Here is a 19,287-nt window from a genome sequence, read left to right on the forward strand (position 1 = left end):
CACCCACGTCAGGCCGGCTCCCCAGCCCCGCAGTGCTCCGGGGAGTCTATATACCAGCTGAAGACCCTGCTCCACTAGTTCTGCCCCCCCCCAACCCTCAGGACCCTCCAGCATTTTGCAGAGGAACTGACCCACAATTCAGGAACGGCTTCCCTCCCTCCCCACTGAAATGCAGCCGTGTGTGGGGCGGGACGCAGCAGGGGTTTAACATTTCGGGCCAGCCAGGAAGCACATCACGTTCAGCCACGCCTGCTGGAGCAACGTGGGCCACAGAAGAGAATTCTGAGGGAGACTCTGGCCAGGAAATGGGGGCTACCCAGCACCAAGAGCACCAGCGGCCCAGCCCCCCACTGTACGCCTCACCTGACAGACAGCACCATGTGCATGGGGCTGCAGGGACACGTTCGCCTACCCAACCCTGCACTGACCCCTGGCTCCCCTTGCCAGCACTGGCTTGGCCTAGCCGTGCAGCACTGCAGCCGAAGGCGGGTGGAGGGGGCAGGCCAGACGGAGACAGGAGAGCATCTGCTTGACAGGAATCTTTGTCTCTGATTTTCGAGTGTGCCCATCACCGCAGCCTCTAGGCGCCAGGTGTGCCACTGGTGGGGAGGAAAGGCTTGATGGCCAGAGGCAGAGCCCTGTGTAAATTCCCAGGAGGGCCATTAGCAGGAGCTGCCCTAAGAGCCCCACCAGCGCCCTGCAGCAATGACTCTCCAGGGCTGTGTCTACACTGGGCCACTTATTCCGGAAAATCAGCCGCTTTTCCGGAATAAGCTGCGAGCTGTCTACACTGGCCCTTGAATTTCCGGAAAAGCAACGACGCTCTACTGTACAAAATCAGCCGCTATTCCGGAAAAACTATTCTGCTCCCGCTCGGGCATAAGTCCTTATTCCGGAACACTGTTCCGGAAAAGGGCCAGTGTAGACAGCCCAGTAGTCTTTTCCGGAAAAAAGCCCCGATTGCGAAAATGGCGATCGGGGCTCTTTTCCGGAAAAGCGCGTCTACATTGGCCACAGATGCTTTTCCAGAAAAAGGGCTTTTCCGGAAAAGCAGCCTGCCAATGTAGACGCTCCTTTTCCGGAAAAACTGAAAATGGAATAGTATTCCGTTTTAAGCATTTCCGGAAATTTATGCCAGTGTAGACACAGCCCAGGTGAGTAGGTTCTGCCCATGAAACTTGTGCTACTATAGAAATACATTTGTCAGTCTCTAAAGGGCCACAGGAGCAGGGATTATTTTGGAAGCTCCAGACTGATTCGGCTGCCCCTCTGAGACTTTTCATCATTGTAATTAATTCATCTCCGCCTCGCTCATCCCATCTGCCAGGCAGAGAGCAGAGAGCCTGCAAAGGACCAAGCCAACCAGAAACAGATGGAGAAGCAAAGGAGGAGTTCATGGGATGGTCACGGGACAATTTCAGAGTCACTTCTCGTCAGTCACTTACGGTATTAGCCTAATGCAACACACAGGGCAGAATTTAGCCACCAGCTGTTCCCAAATGGGGAACCCCTGGCCAGGGGCTACGCACACTCCAGCCAGCCGGAGGGGGATGGGAGGGAAGGGGGAGGCTCTGATGGGCATTGCTCTCTCTTCTCACTTCCCTGGGGCTCTCTGCAGGCTCCAGGGTAGGCCCTATAGCCCTAAATACCCCAGTGGCAGGCAGACGATCCTATCCCTTCCCCGGGAGCACTTGCCAACAGCTACGAATCATCATCCGCATTGGTGCGGCCGTCTCGCCACCCAGCTAACTCTGGGCCACAAGGGCCCCAGCAATTCAGACTAAGCCTGGTCAGACTGGTTGGGGCAGGGCACCGCTCCCACACCCACAGAAGGTGCCTGGCTGGGCTGGATCGGGTCCAGGAGCTGCCCTCAGCGCCTGTGTGGTGCTTAAAAGGCTCTTCCCACAGCTTAGAGGGAACTTAGGTCAGTACGTGTGCGACGCACCACTGAAGAGAGGAAGCCGGACTGGTGCTTACAGTCCTGGAGGGCCAGGGTTCTCTTGCCAGCTCCCTCACGGATGTGTTGTTACTTAATGGCGCTGCGTCTCAGTGTCCCCTCGCCGTGGACCAGGCACAGTGGCCCCTTGCGTGGGAGCTGTGGGGTTTCATGACCATTGTACGGTGCCCTGGAACCTGCCGTGTATGGATGATATTCCTCTAGCAGGGCTTCAAACCCAGCCATCCGGCGACTCCAAACCACCCCACAGAACAGCAGGGCCAGAATTTGCCTGGCTCAGGGCCCGAAAGCTGGGTCCTGACACACACCCCTTCATCCCCTCAGATAGCAAGTCCAGGCAGACCTCCAGCCCCTTGTGTCACCGCCTGGCACCACAGGAGCCTCCCTTGTAGGAACCAGCTTGGAACAGAGCAACTCACAGTGCAAAGAGCTGCACAATTAAAGCAAGGGAAAGCTGGAGGGAGGGACTCCGTTCCCTCCCCCCCACTGATCTGCCTGTGGCCTGCCTTCAATCCTAAAGCCGGTTAAGAACTAGGATGACAGGCAGGCTCTAACCAGCCATCTGGGAGTGCTCTGTCTGACTCCGCCATCCACCGGGCCCGGACAGCACTCCAAAGAGGGCTCACTCTGGTCTTGCATTTCCCCTCTCCAATGCACACACATGCACAGCAACACTTGCGCGCACACAAATGCACACACTGAACACAGACACACCCACAGACACAGCAAAACCCAACAGTACAGAGGCACACGTCTACATACATGCCAAAACACACATGCACACAAGCACATGTGCACCCCAAACATACCTAGATGCACACCCAGACACAAGGACAAGTGCACATAGGCAAGCGCAAACCCACACAGACACAGCCGTCCCCTCTCGCCAATCCCCCAATCCACAAATCTCTGCTCATCTCCCCCATCAGTTGGAGGCGGACAAGAGGCTCTCACAGACAGTGCTGGGAAGTCCTCTCTTCCCTCTCGATCTTTGTCCTTAACTCACCTGCACACTTCACGTTCTCCCCATCCCACTCATCCTCCCGGGCCGGATCCGCCCACCTGCCATGTGGCTGAGTGGCAAGGGGGTTCAGGACTCAGGGAGCTCACACAGGAAGATCAAATCCCTGCAAGCCCCGGAGCTCAGCCCGGATGGGGAGGGACCACTATCACAGGCTGGGGAAGTAGCAGGTGAGTCCTTGGTTGCACCGATCCACCGGCCAAACTCCCTACCTGTTTGAGACTGCGGTGAAAGGCCACGGTGGCCCGGGCCATCTCTGGCAGGGCCACGGGGATCTTCAGCAGCCTCTCTGAGAAGGCCGCCAGGATCTGCCCGGCCTTCTCCACCCACTCCATGTTGCCAGAGTAACAGGCTGCCCGGAGCAGGTTAGTCACGGCCACAGAGTTGGCACTGGGCTCTACGCCATCTTGATCTACAGAGAGACGAGAGCCTGTCACCCAAGCCACCCTGTGCCCCCGGCGCAGCGCTCCCAGGGGGTGCAGCTGCCTGGCATGCCCACAGGACAGTGCCAAAGAGCCTGTGCTGGGCACAGCTCAGCCTCCCCAGGGCTGCTGCTCTGTGACACACTCAGGGAGATGTCCGCCACCCTGAGACCTGAGCCACGCACATGAAAAATCCAGGGCTGAGAAAACTTTCCCTGAGGCCCGTTTTAGCCCCAGCACGGACAAGTTAAACCTGCCAGGCTGCCTGTTGGACTTCACCAGGCCCCCAGCGACTCCCAGCAGCAGGGCACGTCAGTGGCTACAGGATGAGTGCTCTGTACTGCCATGCTGGAGACCCAGGCTCCAGGCTAGAGCCGGGACACTCTCTGTATAAGCTGGGACAGCCACAGAGGATGAACAGGATGGCCTGCAAGTACCAGCATTGACCGGCAACACCCTGCAGCTCAGCTCCCCTTCGTATACCCATGCTGGGCCCCATCGCACAAAGCCTGGCTCTGCTGCTTCTTGGTGGAATCCACGAGTAACAACCCAAGAAAACTACGGCCCAGCTTCTTGCTGGTCCTGCACATCAACACAACCGTGCCCGGCTGGACACGCCGACGAGTTCTCAAGACTTAGTCGCTCTCCAGAGGAGTCTGGGGGCCCGGCTCCACGGTGCGCTTACCGTCCTTCAGGCGGAGGAGCAGAGAGGAGTCCACAGCCTCGCTGGAGAAATACGCAAAGCCTTTGGAGTCCCAGAAGAGCTCGTCTTGTTTGCGCTGGAGCTGCACGGCCCACTCCAGCCAGCTCTGGTTCAGCGAGGCCTCATAAAGGTCAAAGAGAGCCTGGATCACAAAGACATAATCCTCCAGAAAGCCCTGAATGGGAACAGCGCTACAGGGAAGGGAAAGACAGAAAGAAGGTGAGAGTCACCCTACTGGAATGATCCTTGGTCTTCGATGCCTGTTAATACTGGAAGGCAGATGATCCCCCACTCCCCTGGGGAACCCAGCTGGAGACACTGCCCCATGGAGCCTCCCTGACCCCAGCTGGTGGGCAGTTTATGACCTGAAGTCTGTCGGTCTAGATCAGTGTTTCTCAAAGTGATCCGCAGACCCACTGTGAGAAAGCTGCTACCAGGCTGCTCCGGTTTGTTTACTTACTGGCTCTGCAGCCATAGAACTCTGTGGCTCCCATTGGCCGTGGTTCGCCATTTGCCGCCAAGGGGAGATGCGGGAAGCTGCGGCCCAGGTCATGCTGCGTCCCGCGGCTCCCCTTGGCTGCAAACGGCAAACCACAGCCAATGGGAGCCGCGAGGCTCCATGGCGGCGGAGCCGGTAAGTAAACAAACTGGAGCGGCCCGGTAGCAGCTTTCTCAGTATGGGACCGCGGATCACTTTGAGAAACACTGGTCTAGAGCCTCAGCTAAGTGACTATTGGAGCTAAGTCAGTTTACACCAGCTGAGGGTATGGCCCATTGTTTGTAACCTGACACCATCTTGCCAGCACACGGTCCCAGCCAGCTCCCACATGGCTAGTAAAGTAACCACCCGGATACACGCACAGAAACCAAAGGCCGGCTCCTCTGACTGCACAAGATACAGAGCCCCCCAATGTCCCCTGGAATCAGTGAGAAAGGAGGGCGCTCAGCACCCTCAGTTCAGTCTCCCAACACTGATGTCCCGGGGCTGAAGGGGGTGAACTGAACGTGATTAGCTCCCCATCTCCCTGGCATCACATTCCCACTGGCATGTGGCGCAGGCCGGGGTGAGAGAAACCCGGCACTCCCACCTCACTGCAGGGCAGTGATATACAACCTCCAAACCGCCCCAAGCCCAGCGCTCTGCCAGGCAAATAACAGGGTCAACAAACCCGTGTGCAGCACATCCCACGCTGCAGTCAGGCATCAGCCAGGCAAATAACCTTCCATTCAAACCATCTTAAGCCCTGTTGACACAAGCCTAATTTGTGTTTGCCTAGGACAGCGCAGTGGCAAGGAAGGAACAAGAGAAGGGGGGCGTCTGTTGTCTCGCTCGTCAGACTGTAAATCAAATATTACGGAAGTGCCCATTGCTGGGGTCCTGCGCCTGGACATCAAGGGGGCCTGTGTGAATGTGGGTGTCATGAGGGTCCATGCAGGTACCACTGCCGCACCTGTATCTGCACTGACTTGCTGGTGTGCACGCGCCTCGCATGCGTGTGCCTTGTATGCACTAACGTGCAGATGTGCTCATGGGGACATGTACACACGTGTGCGCAGCCTGCCCCGGCCTATACCAGGTGTCGGGGTGGCATCGCGTTGGAGGTGCGTGTAACAACCCGCACCATCACACTTCAAGGCTTCCCCGGTGCCAGCGGGGGTTGCAGACAGGATGAACTGTCACAAAAGTGCTCCCCCTGCATCAGCTAAACTAGCACCTTTCGCCACCAGTGGGAGACTGAGATGGGCCAGCTGCGAGAGGAAGACACAATCCAAGGCACTGCACGGGGGCGGGGGGGGGGGGGTGCACGGTAATGGGAGGCCACGGGGGTTGGGGGGGCTGGTTGGAGCAGGCCCTTTGAATGTTTTCCTCTAGGCAGCAATTAGTGCCGACCCATAATAAATGCAGGTTTGTTACTGATCCTGCCCACTCTTGATCTGTGCAGACACTGGCGCTTCCTGTACTCAGCCCCCTGGCTGAGCTGTCATTCAGCAGGGAGGAGGCGCCTTTGGTAAGTGAAAGGAAAGATAAGAAGGAGAGGAGAGAGGATTTGACCTTAATTCCTCTGAGCTCTCTTGGGAGCCCATCCATCCTGAGCTGAATTAATCTGCCCCAAACAAACACACACACACGCGCATGGGAAACAGACCTGCCCCAGACGGCAGCATCCGCCCTCGGAGCAGAACCGCACCCCGAGATGCGGAGACTGACAGCTGAAGGGACACACGGGCAGAGGGCGGTGTGGAGACAGATCTGTGAAACCAGATATCTGCACGGTCATATGGCCAGGGTTCCTCCAGCTGTGTGCAGAGTTCTCTCAACCTACCATGGGCTCCAGGGCATCACGTTCCCCATGGCCTGGCTGGGACCCTGCTTTTGTCTCTCCCCTGCTCTCTCGTTCCAAGGCCTAACCCAACCGGCCAGTCTGCTAGATCAGTGACAATGTCCTGCTTCACCAGACAGCATCGGCCTCTCCCTCCCCAGCCTGGCAGCAGGGGGAGGGCCGGAAGGCAGGGAGTGCAGTCCCCCAGGGCTGGTAACAGCGACCCCTCTGGCTGCCTGCAGGCTGGGCGCTGTGAGGGCCCCCAAGGAAACAGCTTGGGCCTGTGAATGAATGGGGCAGAGGGCACCCAAAGGGATGCAGAGAACCCGCTCCTCACAGAAACCAGAGCCCACACTTCACAACAGTGGCCACCTCCGAAATCCAGCAGGACAGAGGAGGCAGATTAAAGAGACAGACTGATCACACAGTAGGGTTGCCAGGTGTCCGGTATTGAACTGGACAGTTCAGTATTTTCGCTTCCTGTCCAGTAAAAAAATTCAGAAAATACCAGACACCTAAAATGTCCGGTACTTTCTGATTTTTTTTCCCCGGCCAGGAGGCAAAAATCCCAGGCTGTCCGGCTCAATATGGAGGCAGCCTGGCAACCCTAGTGCTTACTGGGTTCTGCAGAGGAGCTGTCCGGCCCTGTGCAGGGAGGCAAGATGCCAGGAGGACGCCAGCTGCCTGGTAGGGCCAAAAAGCGTCACCACGCATTTCTTAAAATGGGGCTTTTTTTGTTTGTTTTTTGCTTAACAACTCTTGGGGTCCTTTTTTGTTGTTGTTTTGTTTTGTTCTTGTTCTGTTCGGTTTTTTTTCTGAAACCATCTGGCAACCCGATCAGACAGACAGACTCCTTACTTCTCTGCCCCGCTCCCCCTCGCCGTGCTGAGCGTCTCCTCTCTCACTCACCTCTGCTCCACCGAGCGGCCTTTACCCCGGTAGCAGCTCCGCAGCAGCCTCCCGCTGCTGGCGTCGAACAGGTGGCCTCGCAGGAAGTCGGCAGCCTGCCCGGCCCGGCAGACGTACTCCTCCTTGCCCAGGATTGCCCCACTCAGAGCAAAACCTGAGATCATCAGGCCTGCACAGGTCAGAGAGAACAGAGCCTCACTCCGGCTGCCACCAGGGCAGCATCTCCACATCTGGCTCAGTTTTGCTGAGGCTGGAGCCAGGCCGGAAGCAGGGCAGGCCCCAGCCCCGGGCTCTGACCACCAGCATCAGCCACAGAGAACCTCACGTTTCATCAGAGTGACAGCTGCCAGGAAAAAAGCTCCAAAATGCCCTTTGGTGGGGCACTGAGTCTCTCCCATCTGTAGAGCTCCAGCCAGGCCCTGTGGTCACTACACACAGGCACAGCAGCTGGTCTGGCTCCTGATTCATTGGGAGGGATCGCAGGTCAGGACTGAGCTCACTACCTGCCAAGGACACCTGGCTTTGGACCAGACATCGACAGAACCCTGGCCCCTCCCAGCCCATGCTGGGCAGCAGGGTCAGAACTGGCTGCAGGATCCAGTCCCAACCTAGGACTTGAACCCACAGCCTCTCAGCCCCACTGTGCCACACGGACCACTAGGGAGCCTCAAAAAGGCTGCTCTGAGCACAGGAGAAAGGATCTGCTGCCCCCTGCTGGCAACTGGGAGCACACTCACTCCCTGGGTTTGCTTTTATAACCCAGCTTCTGGCAGAGAAACACCAAGGCCCAAAGGAGTGAGGTAGAGTGAGGCATCCGGGAACAAAGGCAATCCCCGTCCCAGGCCTGCAGGACAGGCAGGGGCTCTGTCCTGTCTTCCCAGGAGGGTGGACGCTCCCTGGGAGCCTCTCAGCTTAGCCCAGGGAAGTAGAGGTGCTCCAGAAGTGAAGAAAGATCACAGCCCAACAAAGCAGAGCCGGGCAGGGCCCATCAGCAGGAGAACAGGGGAGGAGAAGCCACAGGCAGTGGGGTGGGAAGGAGGGGATGCAAGGGAAGCCTGTGGATGGGGCTGGGGAAGAGGGATGAGGGCTGGAAAGGGGACAAAGGGCAAAGGGCCGGCGGTCCTTAGCCCTGTTTGGAACGGAGCTGCCCTGCCACTGGGCTCCCAGGACAGGATCCCTTGGCAGGGCCAGCGCAAGGAAGCAACAAAAACAAAGGCAGGGACCCATCGAGCCATCGCCCCTCACCTCAGTATGCCCACGATGCCCCCCGCAGCCTGACATAGCTCTGCCCCACTCCCCCACTGGAAGGCTCTACAAGGGGGACCAGCAGGCCAGGGGGCAGAGACAAAGGACAAGTCCAAGCAGGGAGCAAGGGAAGGAATTTCAGCCCTGGACTAAGCAGCGCTGGGCAACTAGGCCAGTGAGGGGGCCACATGAGTGGCCCTTTTACAGCTGCAAGCTTGTCATAGCCAAGACAATTTCCCAGGACTTTTGCTCACTGCGCTTGCGTACTTGGTATGTGCTGCTTGAGTTGTAGCAGGGCTTTGATTGGATGCAGAGGGAGCACTTGGCTCTCCCAGCCAATGTGGTGTGCGGTCAGCACGCACCTCGCTTCACGTGCGTGTCTCTTTAGTGACACCGGTAGGAAAAAACCAACGCAGACAAAAACCAGTGGAATCTGTCAACCCTGCACATGGGCAAGAGTAACCCAAATGTCTCGTGGGCCACCCACAGAACCCCGACGGGCCACAGGTGGCCCCTGTGCTCTGGTTGCCCACCCCTGGCCTATAGGTGCTGACCTGAGGGGTCCAAAAGGGATTCTAGGCTCCTCTCTGCCAGCTGCTGGCTGGGCCAGACTGGTCTACCCCCTGGGTATCTCCCTGCCTCATTTCTTGCATCGCCTCCTGGTGTCCAGACAGCTAATTCAAAGACCCCTCCCTCAAATCGCTCTCTCGGCTGGTCTGAGTCTGGGTGGGCTGCCAGTTCCTGGAGCGATGTGATTATGGCAGCGTGGGGTGAGAGCCCGGCACCACAGGTTGGGGGGCAGGAAACCTGCTCCTGGGGTCATGTGATAACAGCTGAGTCCCAGCTGTCATTTTGAAAAAGCCCTAAGCTTTGAGCCCTCAGAGGTGCCCAGCAAAGCTTGACCATGCGACCCAAGTGTGGCTGGCACCTGCCTGAGTCTGCACACCCCCTGAAACAACAGCGTAATGCGGTGTGAGCTGGCCCAGAACCCTCCAACTGAGGTGTGGAGCCATCGCTTGGGGACAGTGCCCCATGCAGTGGGGGGCAAGGGAGGGTCCATGCCATGGGGAGCACCAGGGCCCCAGACTCTATAACCCAGCCCTGGTGTGCAGTTACCCTCCAGAGGTTTAGATGAGGGTTTGTGTAGCCCGTGCATGTAGGGACGTGAGCCCAGCGCTGGCTGAAGTCACGTGCACCCTTCACACCAAGCGACTCCCCTGAGCCGGAGGGACCCTTCTCACCGTTCCAGGAGGCCAGCATCTTGGTGTCCAGATATGGGCGTGGCCGGCGAGCCCGGGCTTTGCCGAGCCGCTCTCTGCTCTTCGCCAGCAATGTCTTGAGCTGCTCCAGGCCCAGCCCGAACCTGGCTGCCGTCAGCTCCAGGGAATACTGCACAATCAGCACGTTCTGCCCTTGTAGCTCCTTGTGGGGGTCCTGAAAGAGATGCCCGCAGCATCGCAGCTCCCGTCTGAGGGACCAGACAGGGCCGCAGCCCCGGCTGGGCCTCCACTTGTGCTCTCCAGAAGCCTCCCTCCTGCACAGAGAAACAGTCTCCCAGCACAGACTCAAGTGGGTGAGTATCCTACCCTTGGACATGGCTCTGTCCAGGAGCTCCAGGCCAGCAGCACCTCCCTCCCCAGGCTTCAGGGCTAGCACCACTCACACCCAGGATCCCAGCCACCAGTGTGGTTTCCTCCCAATAACCCCATCTACCAACGTGCAATGTTCCCTCTAATCTTTGTCATCCACGAGATTTTTTTCCATCCATGTGCAGAATAAAATGTTTGTGTGCACCAAGGCAGGTGTGAATGTGCACCACCAGTAGAAACACAAACCTAACTGTGGGCCCTCTGCTAATCAGCTGGGTGGCATCTGAATCTCTCCTGAGTGGCTGCCCAAGTGCTCAGCTTACAGGGAACACTGAACATGGCTGCCTCTGTTTCCACATGGTGTCTTCCCTGTACCCCAGCTGCTAGAGCCACTTCCTCCCAGTATCCCCAGCTGCCAAGTATCAACTTTTCTCTGCCTGGCTAAGTGCCACTATCTCCATAGGCCTTCCCAGAATCCCCCTGCCCCATGACGACTTTGGAACCCTCCCTTCACCACATCCCCCCCGTGCTGTTCAGAGGCCAGTGCCCTCCAGTGCCCCTCCCCCCTCCCTTCTCACAGCCTCAGGCCACCTCTCTCAGCTCACCTTTGCTGGGCTCACGTTCCCACCTTCCTTAACCCCATAGTGATGCATGAACACGTCTGCCAGGGTCTTCCCCTCCGAGGACCCCTCCACAGGCTCCGGAAGGAGGTGCCGTATTTCCTCTGCCGTCCACACACAGAACGCCCCCTCCTGCTTCTCTTTGGACTTGACTGTTGGGTAGGAGTCTGCATCCTCTGCGCTGTAGAACCCTCCAGCCTGAAACCGACAACAGCATCATGAATGCAGACCCTCGGCCAGGCCGAGCTGCCGCCCCCTCCCACACGTTAGCAAGGGGCTGTCGAGCCTCTGTAACTGATCGTCCTGACCAAAGGGAGGTACTGCAGAGAACAGGGCAGGGAGAGTACGCCTGACATAGAGCAATCTCTGCCCCAGCCAGCAGGGGGCACTGCAGAGAACAGGGCAGGGAGAATAGCTAACATAGAGCAATCTCTGCCCCCAGCCACCAGGGGGCACTGCAGAGAACAGGGCAGGGAGAATAGCTAACATAGAGCAATCTCTGCCCCAGCCAGCAGGGGGCACTGCAGAGAACAGGGCAGGGAGAATAGCTAACATAGAGCAATCTCTGCCCCAGCCACCAGGGGGAACTGCAGAGAACAGGGCAGGGGGAATATTCTGGGCATAGAGAAATCTCTGCCCCCGCCAGCAGGGGGCACTGCAGAGAACAGGGCAGGGAGAATACACTGACATAGAGCAATCTCTGCCCCAGCCACCAGGGGGCACTGCAGAGAACAGGGCAGGGAGAATACACTGACATAGAGCAATCTCTGCCCCAGCCACCAGGGGGCACTGCAGAGAACAGGGCAGGGAGAATACACTGACATAGAGCAATCTCTGCCCCAGCCAGCAGGGGGAACTGCAGAGAACAGGGCAGGGGGAATATTCTGGGCATAGAGAAATCTCTGCCCCCGCCAGCAGGGGGCACTGCAGGGAGCAGGGCAGGGGGGATACTCAAGGTGTAGTGTGCTATCAGTATACTTCATAGGAAGCTGGTCTGGGAATGCAAGAGATCTGGGCTCAGTTAGTGGCTCAACTTCTTGTCTGAGCTTGGACAAATCCCTTGAATCTCCATGTGCCTTAGTTCCCTCCTATAAACTGGGGAAGACATTTCCCTCCCTCGCAGGGGTGTCAAAGCTAAATCCATTACTGACGGGGAGGGGCTCAGGTACAGCAGCCACAGGGGCCATGGAAATACCTAGACAGGACAGGCATGGCCCCACCTCTGTCCCGGCCAGCAGGAAGAGCTGCAGCGGACAAGACCGAGAGAGACCTGGCACAGACCAGTCCGATGCAGCCAGCAGAGGTGGGGGGCACACAGGTACCATGTTCTGACCCAAAGGAGCCTGGCACCAGGAGCAGAGGAGCCAGCTGCCTTGTGTCAGTGACTGATCACCAGAGAGGCACCAGAGCCGCCAGACAGGCACTGAGGAGGCAAGTGATTCCCACACCCGAGCTAGGGCGCTGACTTACCCTGTCGCTCAGATCACGGGAGACATAGAGCAGAACGTCGGCAGCAACATCTGCAAAGAATTCATCGCCAGAAATCTGTTTAAGACACAAGGAGGATTCTATGCCACTAATAATAAAGGGAGGAAAAGTGGTGCCGACAAGATCGTCAAAGGGCTTATGATTTACAGAGCTGACGCAGGGAAACAGCAAATCTGCATGTTCAAGGATTGCACCCCCGGGTCTGGGCAGGAGGGCAGAGAACTCTGCTGGGGTCTGCGAGTCATCCCAGAGAAACACCAGGGCTGCTGAGAGCAGAGACGCCCTTTGGCCTCTTAAAGTTAAGCTCCGAATGTCCCACTCGAAGCTCCACTCTTGCTTGTGTTTGAAACCTCAGTGGCAAAACCCTCTGGAGGCTAGCAGGGCAAGGCAGGAACCCCCATCCGGCCAGAGACTGGCTGAGCATGGCCAGAATTCCTGGCTTCAGTGATTATGCAGCAGACCAGCAGAGTTTCCTGGGATGATCTCAAGACAATAGATGGGCCAGTTACATCACCCATCTATTGCCTGTTGCAGGTGGCAGGAAACCAAGTTCCTCAGATCCACTGTACTTGAAGCCTACACTTAGACGTTGTGTTGCTCTGCTATGGCCATGCACAGCTCTCCCTGCTGACTGGGAGCAGCTCTGGGAAGCAAGATCCCAGTGCTGGGGGACTGAGCTCCCAGTGGGGTCCGTGTCCTCGCTCTGCCCTGTCCCCGTGGGAAGGCGTCACCCCCCTGCTCCCCTGGGCTTCTGGCTGACAGCTCACACCTTTCTGCTCAGCCCGTTACAAATCTGCTCTGTGTAATGGGGGCAGAGTCTCTACCTGCAGGCAGCTCATGTAGCCCAAGCTAACTCCAGCCTCGCCAGCACCTTCCTCTGGGCTTCTCATTCCAGCCAACTTGGAGGCCTGAGAAATGCCGGAGCCTGACTCCAGTGCTCCTGAGACATCCCTGCTCCTGGCAGTGGAGTTGGAGCACATGGAGTCCTTCCTAGGCTGCATTCCCAAACCTGAAGTTCCCCATCCCATCTGCAGCTTTCTACCCACTGCCAACCCTGCAGTTCTCCGCCTCTCCATCTGAGACCAGGGGTTCCCGCTGCTCACACATGCTCCCCTCCCCAACCTGCCAACAGAGAGAAGGAAGAGGGAGGGTGGCATTGCTGAGCCTGGCAGAGAGAGGGCTAAGACCAAGGAAGGAGAGTTGAGACGGGACGGCGAGACACGCTGGGATCCTGGCACACCGGAGCGGAGTGGACCTGCCGAGACCCCCAGCTGTGTCTACACGAGAGGTCGTGGCCCTGCCATAACTCCGGTTCACCGATCGCCAGTTAACTCGAGGTGGCTCACACGTGTGCACATCCTGATCTACACACTCCCCCAGCGCGCCTCGCAGGGTTCACCCAGGATCAGCCGCCCCGGGACACACACTGGGGAAGCATCCAAGTGAGTGACTCCAAAGGCGGTCGCTAAGGGGAGATCAGTGGGGCCCAAGTCGCACACACTGTTGAGACGTGCCCACTCGGGGGGAGGGACCCTGGCACACAGGGCTGGAGAGGGAGGATCCCTAAGAAACCCCCAGCCAGATCTCAGAGTGCACAGCTTCTGTAGCTGAAGTTGCTGTCAGGGAAGGGCTGAGGGCAGACCAAGGGCTCAGGTGGGGCAGAGCTGCCTGGCAAGGCCCAGTCCTTCCCATCTGCTGGGTGCTCAGGGTCTGTGTGGAACGAGCCCATGGCTCCTAGGCAAGATGCTGGTCAGCGCTGCCCACTGCTGACAGCCTCCGGTGAGGGCTGGGGCAGGCTGGCCGGTGCAGTACCTGTGCTGGAGACAGGACACTGCCTCGCGGGGGCCCTGCACTTGCTCTGCAACCCCCAGACTCTCCAGAGCCACGAGGAGCAGGGATCCCAAAAGCCGTGAAAGGCCTGGCACCGAACTGCCGTCAGCAGCTGAGCTCCCTCTCGCCTCTCCTCCTAAGGGCTTGTGCAGCTGCTGCTGCATCTGGCAGCACAAAGCTCAGCCCAACCTCCCCTCAGTGCTATGGACAGGGCCTGCCAGAGAGTCAGAGGGTGTTTTGAACTGGAGCACCTTGTCCCGTGGGGAAATTAAAGGTCTGGGGGCTATTCCTGTTTCTGACACTGATGTGAGCTGTGGCCTTGGCCAAGTCACTTCACCTTGCTGTGCCTTAACTTCCCCAGCTGTAAAATGGGGCAGTGCTTCCTCACTCACATACACCCCGCCTTTGTAAAGCTCTCAAAGGGCCGAGTGCTGCTTTCACAGTCAGTGTTACTCTAGCCAGGGAGGGTAAGAATCACAGATCACTAGAACTGGAAGGGACCTGCCCCCAGTCACCTGCCCCCACGGCAGGACCAAGCACCATCCATTCTAGATCATCCCTGATAGATGTTTATCTAATCTGCTCTTAAATATCTCCAATATCTCAGGGCTAAGCCCAGGACCTAGGGAGCAAAGCAGCGAATGGGGCCAGGGAAGGGGATGATGGCAGAGCCTGCCAGGAGGGGGAAGGTGATGAAAGGGTCCCCAGATGCTGAGAAGCCGCCCACAGGCTTGGCTGGAATTCCCACTGCCTCAGGAAGCCCGTGTCACTACGCTTTGCTCCGGCAAGCCGGCTCTTGTTCTCCATCCCCTGCGGAAATCCCTCGCCCCAGATACTGCTGTGTAAATCCAACTGCTCAGCAATGTTCTCTCATTGCTGCCCTAGGTGCTCCTATCAGCTCTCCTCACGCTTCTGCGGAACCAGGCAGCAGCTAGTGCCAGGAGAGCCTCCCGCCAGAGAGTCCCAGTTCGCCCCCTCCCCCCGCCCGTCATCACCAACGTCTTGTCAGGGACAAACGTGGCAACAGCTCCCCTCCAGCTCAGCCTCCCCTCCCTGAGCAGGTGACTCAGGCTGGGATGTGGGACCGGGATAAGGCTCCCCAGGAACACCATGTCTGTTTCTGTTTCTCTCAGCAGCAGAAGACAGCTGGTAAGTCCTCCCCATGGCAAGCACTGCTCGAAATGAGCAGTTTCATGCTGAACTCGGACCTCTGCTCAGGAGCCAATTCTTCCGAGCCTTGGTTCAGAGCCCAAAGTTATCACCCGGGCTAAGAGTTACCTGAAATGCCCTGGCATAGGCCACTGCTAGCTGCCCCTGATCATACAGCATCTTCTCAAAGTGAGGCACATGCCACCTCTGGTCGGTGGAGTAGCGGTGGAATCCCTGCAGAGACAGAAAGAAAACACATGAACCAGGCCCCAGCACCTGCCTGATCATCCGTGTGATCATACCTCCAGGGTCTTCCCAATACGAGTGCTTCGTGCTACCCAAGCAAGATGCCTCCAAGAGCCACCAGTCCGGGCATCTAACCCCCAGCCCCTCCTACCTGAGCAATGTGATCATGAATCCCACCATAGGCCATCATCTTGAGAGTGTGCAGTGCCATCTGCAAGGCCCGTGCGCCATCCGGGGATGCGCGGTGCAGGGCCCAGTAGGTGAACAGGAAATTTAAATTGACTGCAATACAATAACAAAGCCAAGCACCGGAGGTCAGTTCCGTGCCCAGGGCTGCTCCCTTTGGGTATGTCTACACTACCACTGTAGTTCGAACTAGGGTGGTAATGTAGGCAACCGGAGTTGCAAATGAAGCCCGGGATTTGAATTTCCCGGGCTTCATTTGCATAAAGCCAGGCACCGCCATTTTTAAATGTCCGCTAGTGCGGACTCCGTGCCGCGCGGCTACACGCGGCACGGACTAGGTAGTTCGGACTAGGCTTCCTAGTGAAACATGAAACGAGGAGTAATGGTAGTTCAGAATAGGAAGCCTAGTCCGAACTACCTAGTCCGTGCCGCGTGTAGCCGCGCGGCACGGAGTCCGCACTAACGGACATTTAAAAATGGCGGCGCCCGGCTTTATGCAAATTAAGCCCGGGAAATTCAAATCCCGGGCTTCATTTGCAACTCCGGTTGCCTACATTACCGCCCTAGTTCGAACTACAGTGGTAGTGTAGACATACCCTTTCAGTGGGATGACGCGGCTGGGGGATGACTGACCTGGCGTGGGGAACTTTGGAAACTCCGAAAAGCCGCCGTATTCCTCCTCATACGATTCAGACAGCTGCTGGAAACACTTGGCCATCACCTCTGGAAAAGGTGGGGGCGATTCCTCCCCGCTGATGCCAACCTCAGCCCTGGCCAGCAGTGCCGACATAATCCTCTGGCTGTTCTCCAAAAGGGCGTCTTTGTTCCGCTCCCACTAGGAGGAGACCATGAAAGAGCCGGTAGGTCAGTCTTGCCCCATCAGCTGCTCATGGCCTTTGTCCCCTCTTCACGCAGTTCCCTGTGTTATTCAAATCCAGATTCTGTCTTCAGGCCCCAGTCCAGTTCTTTGTTCCCACACCTAGCGATTCCCCTCTCCAAATAAATTCCAGTCAATTGCTAACCCAGACAGAGCTCTGTGCCTCTTCCCAATGCAGAGTCTATCCACTGGGGTTTTGCCTCACTAGCTGGCCCCTCACTTTTCCCCACCTTTTGTTCGCCTGTTCCCCCAACCTACGTCTGCACTATCCCAACCCCACATCCCATTTTCCCCATCAGCCCTCCAAAGCAATCAGTGCCAATAGCAATGACTAGTTCCCTCCCTGTCCCAGGTTTCTGGGCTGTACTTTTCCGATGAGGATCCAAACGCCGACCACAAAATCTCATACAGGAAAAACATATACCTGATCTGCAATTCGGAGCAGCACCGTCCGAAAGCCGACTTGGTAAATTCCGTCCTCGGGAGGGAAATATGTCCCACCAATGAAGGGTTTGAGATCAGGAGTCAGCCACACACTCATTGGCCAGCCCCCTCCACTGCTGGTAGCCTGCAAGAAAATCCGTGAATCAGTGACCATCTGCTTGGTGTCTGAGTGTGTGTCTAATCTAGGGTCTCTTCACAACCCCTGTCATGCATGTCCCCTCCCTCATCATCGTCCCACTTCAGACCCACCTCCTCACCTGCACAAAGCTCATGTAAACTTTATCCACATCTGGCCGCTCCTCCCGATCCACTTTTATGCACACAAAGTTGTCATTCAGGATCTTGCCAATCTCTTTGTTCTTGAAGGACTCCTTCTCCATCACGTGGCACCAGTGGCAGGTGGAGTAGCCGACTGAAAACAAACACTGTCAATTAAAGAAAGGTTCCAAGCTGAACAGCGCGACAAATGCCCTACTAATGAAATCTATCAACTGGGGAATGCTCTCCCGAAGAGAGCCCCTGGAGATTAAACTGCAAGGAATGAGTCTGCCTTGGGGGAACGCAGGGTCACCCTGCCATTTCCAACTCTAGCCCTATGGTTTTGCCGATAGAGGCTCATAAACAAGGAGGAGCCCGTTGGATAACAACATTAGAACGGCCATCAAGCCCAGTCTCCTGTCATCTGCGGCCAATGCCAGGGAATGAACAGAACAGATACCCAAGTGATCTATCCCCGGTCCCCCATTCCCAGTTTCTGGCAAACAGAGGTAAGGGACACTTCAGAGTGTGATTTTGTGCAATTTAAACTAGCGTCCATTTAAGGGCTAGTCTATGTATGGAAACTAACCAGAATTGACCATGCTTAATCCACTTTGGAGGTGGACTAAGCACAACCTGAAAACAGTGCTCTCATCCTGGATGAAGAGTATCCGCACAGAAAGGTATTCCGGAATAGCTATAGTAATTTCAGTTCACACCCTATCTTATTACACAGAATAACCTCTGTGTAGACAAGCCCTAAAACTATGGTTCTACCACCAGTGCGATTCACACACGAGCCTGAGACAAAGCAACATGGCTTATGGAGCAATTTACATAACCATGACTGGGAAATGCATTTGCTTGTCGGGTTACCTGACAGAAATATCAGCTTGTTTTCTTTCTTTGCTTTATCAAAGGCTTCCTGGCCCCATGGGTACCTGAGAGAAAAGAATGAAAGGGGCTTCCATCACAGGAGCTTCTGGGTTTTATATATTTTACAGTGGTTGAGGGCCTGTTATATGATGGGAGGCCATAAATGTGCTAGTTGTGGATAATCAAGTCCTATTCAGGGCTCTGGATTGTAGCACATGGCTCCACAAGGTTATCACAAACCTGAGTACCAGGGCATCTATCTGTCTGTCTCTCACACAAACACATGGAAAATTTTGGCTGTACATTTAAGCTGAAATAAATTTACAAATGTGCCACCATTTGCTGGTAAAATGGAACCCTCCACTGTGGGTAAAATGGAAGGGCAGAGGGGAAGGCTCTCTCTCACCAGTCCACAGGATTGTGTGCATGCTGGAGGAGGTAGGGAGACTTCTCGTTAATCAGTCGGTTGGTATAATGATGGACGCTAGATTGGCTGCTTTTCCCGCCAGTGGCCATGGCTGGGCCCCCTCTCAGAAACACGGTCCTGTGACAAGAGTCACAAAGATTTGTTTGTTAGCATCACTCATCCCCAAAACCAAGTAAGTCACAAGAGCTGCAAAGGACTATTGCACGTGGCCTCTGTACACATCTGCCCGGCCCACTGTGATCCCCTGAGAGCTAGTGGCAGCAGTGTGGTCAGCCTGTATCTGTAAATGCTGCCGGTTCGTCTCACTGCATCCTCACCACAAACCCAAGGCGGGGGTCATGAGCGGTGACACTAACCACTGGGGCTGCCGTGGGGGTCCGGGCCCTTGAGTTGAGGTGACTTAGGCCCTGCCAGCACAAAGCTAGCTCAAGCACACCCCCAGTGGGCAGGGGAAAAAGTGTTAATGAGGCCATTGTGATGCAGGAGCTATGTCATAGCCCTGCTGAGAGCGGCTCCCACAGCCCAGGTGCACAGCTACAGCAGGGGAGGCCTGTGTCTCCTCCAGACAAATACCATCTCCTTAGCCATACCCCAGAAGGCTCCCTGCTGAGCAGGCTCTTCTCCCTACAGCCCTCAGCCCCTGATAGGTATGCTGCCCCTTTGAGCACCCACCAAGACCCTTCTTTTTCTGTCCAACTCAGACCATCCACCTGAGTAAA

General features: G+C 56.7%; 1 protein-coding gene across 6 annotated transcripts in view; it reads right to left on the reverse strand.

Annotated features, from left to right (window-relative positions):
- SPATA20 (spermatogenesis associated 20) overlaps positions 1–19,287 on the reverse strand; it is a 45,696-nt gene that overhangs the window by 18,361 nt on the left and 8,048 nt on the right. For 4 of the 6 annotated variants that reach the window (XM_075903778.2, XM_089771896.1, XM_089771895.1 and 1 more), the window contains 13 exons: positions 18,548–18,685; positions 18,142–18,206; positions 17,265–17,419; positions 16,988–17,131; positions 16,320–16,521; positions 15,652–15,782; positions 15,384–15,488; positions 12,258–12,332; positions 10,773–10,985; positions 9,820–10,012; positions 7,334–7,502; positions 4,086–4,294; positions 3,191–3,390 (listed from right to left, as the gene is read on the reverse strand). In XM_075903778.2, the coding sequence (XP_075759893.2) occupies positions 3,191–3,390; positions 4,086–4,294; positions 7,334–7,502; positions 9,820–10,012; positions 10,773–10,985; positions 12,258–12,332; positions 15,384–15,488; positions 15,652–15,782; positions 16,320–16,521; positions 16,988–17,131; positions 17,265–17,419; positions 18,142–18,206; positions 18,548–18,685 (1,999 nt within the window). Of the gene's footprint in view, positions 1–344; positions 600–3,190; positions 3,391–4,085; positions 4,295–7,333; positions 7,503–9,819; positions 10,013–10,772; positions 10,986–12,257; positions 12,333–15,383; positions 15,489–15,651; positions 15,783–16,319; positions 16,522–16,987; positions 17,132–17,264; positions 17,420–18,141; positions 18,207–18,547; positions 18,686–18,924; positions 19,051–19,287 lie in introns of those variants that run through there. The other 2 variants (XM_025185680.3, XM_089771894.1) reach the window with 2 other exon arrangements.

The sequence above is a fragment of the Pelodiscus sinensis genome, chromosome 20, assembly GCF_052426305.1.
Source record: "Pelodiscus sinensis isolate ZL-2025 chromosome 20, ASM5242630v1, whole genome shotgun sequence".
In the NCBI taxonomy this organism is placed as follows: Eukaryota; Metazoa; Chordata; order Testudines; family Trionychidae; genus Pelodiscus; species Pelodiscus sinensis.